This window comes from Octopus bimaculoides, chromosome 7 (assembly GCF_001194135.2).
Source record: "Octopus bimaculoides isolate UCB-OBI-ISO-001 chromosome 7, ASM119413v2, whole genome shotgun sequence".
NCBI lineage: Eukaryota > Metazoa > Mollusca > Cephalopoda > Octopoda > Octopodidae > Octopus > Octopus bimaculoides.
Genome location: NC_068987.1, coordinates 38,820,663 through 38,822,297, shown reverse-complemented (window position 1 = coordinate 38,822,297; position 1,635 = coordinate 38,820,663). Strand labels below are relative to the sequence as shown.

At 31.4% G+C, this 1,635-nt stretch overlaps 1 protein-coding gene across 1 annotated transcript in view; it reads left to right on the top strand.

The window, feature by feature from the left end:
• Positions 1–1,635, top strand: part of LOC106876157 (uncharacterized) — a 183,111-nt gene that overhangs the window by 39,701 nt on the left and 141,775 nt on the right. The window contains exons 22-24 of the mRNA XM_052969507.1: positions 451–624; positions 850–1,023; positions 1,301–1,474. Coding sequence (XP_052825467.1) covers positions 451–624; positions 850–1,023; positions 1,301–1,474 — 522 coding nt within the window. The remainder of the gene's footprint in view (positions 1–450; positions 625–849; positions 1,024–1,300; positions 1,475–1,635) is intronic.

Here is a 1,635-nt window from a genome sequence, read left to right as displayed (position 1 = left end):
ACACATACATACATGTATATGTATGTATATATATCTATCTATCTATCTATCTATCTATCTATCTATCTATCTATCTATCTATCTATATATATATATATATATATATATACGTATATATATTGTGTCTTTGTTTGTCATCCATCACCGCTTAACAACCGGTGCTGGTGTGTTTACGTCCTTGTAACTTAGTGCTTCGACGAAAAAGGTCCATGGAATAAGTATTAGGCTTAAAAAATAAGTCCCAAGGTCGATTTGTTCGACTAAAACCTTTCAAGGCGGTGTTCCAGCATGGCTGCAATCAAATTATTAAATTAGAGAATAAAAGAATAATCACGTTCAAAACAATTATACCTTGAACAAGGGACCGATAAACACTTATATTGAACACAAGCACGAATAATTTCTATTTTGTGGAATTTCATTTTATTATAATTTCAAACATATTCTCAGGACATAAAACCCCAGAAGGTTTGCGTGAAAAATTGCAGTCTGCAATGTTACAGAAAAACAGGCCGACTCTGGAAAGAATTATTAATGAATGTGTTGCCTCTGGATTTCCTGAATTGGATTCTGATATAAGCCGAGCTAGGGACATCTTGAAAAAGTTAGGTGGTGGTCGTAGAGGTTAGCACTTTTATTTGCCCTTTTATTTGTTTTGAAACTTTATCATTCAATTAGACATTTCATAAATATTTTATTTCTAAGTATATTCATACAATGTATGTAATATTCTGTGCGATGTATAATAATAGAAAAAAGTAACTTATGAATTACTTTAAACTAAATGGTTTATAAATTGTGATATCTAGGTCCTTCAAAATAATTTTATGTGGTTTCTCAATTTATTAGCCTACATGACTCCCGATGCATTGAGAAGTCGGTTAAAAATGGCCATCGACGAAAAAGACCAAGGCAAATTAGAAGCTGTTATTATTGATTGTGAGGAAGCTGTCTATCCAGAACTAGGGTTGGAACTTCGAAAAGCTAGAGATACTTTGACGAGTTTGGGCGGTGGACGAGGAGGTTAGCAGCGTGATGACGTTTATTTTCAGAAATAAAATAAATTATTAATTCAAAGCATTTAATTTTCTACCAGATTTCTTAATACATTATTTTCTAGAAGTTTTCAGTAAAATGTGTAAATTATATAAACAGATTTTTGATTTTGTCATATTTTGAAAGATGCAATTGAAATATCAAATTTTGAGTCATGATTGTCATTTAAATGTATATATCGGTGCATGACGATCTTTAATACGAAGCAATGTTTGAATGTGTAACTTCGCTTTACATCTTGAAGGAGTAAAAAATGCAGAAGTCATTGCGGATAAGATGAAGCGAGCTATTAGACGAAAAGACAGACTAAGTTTGGAAAGAATTATAAACGAGGCAATTGCAGCAGGATTACCAGAATTAGACTCAGAAATTGAAAATGCTCAACAAATTTTGGGTAACCTGGACAATACCACAAAAGGTTGGGAATATATTGCGAGTGCTCTCTTTGAAGATAAAAAAATATTGCATTCCGAATGCAAATTGAGACATTTATTTGCAAAGCTATTATTGTAATAATTTAGTATTGTTTTATATGGATTAATATTATTTCATTTTCTGTCTATATCTCTTCCTATTTCT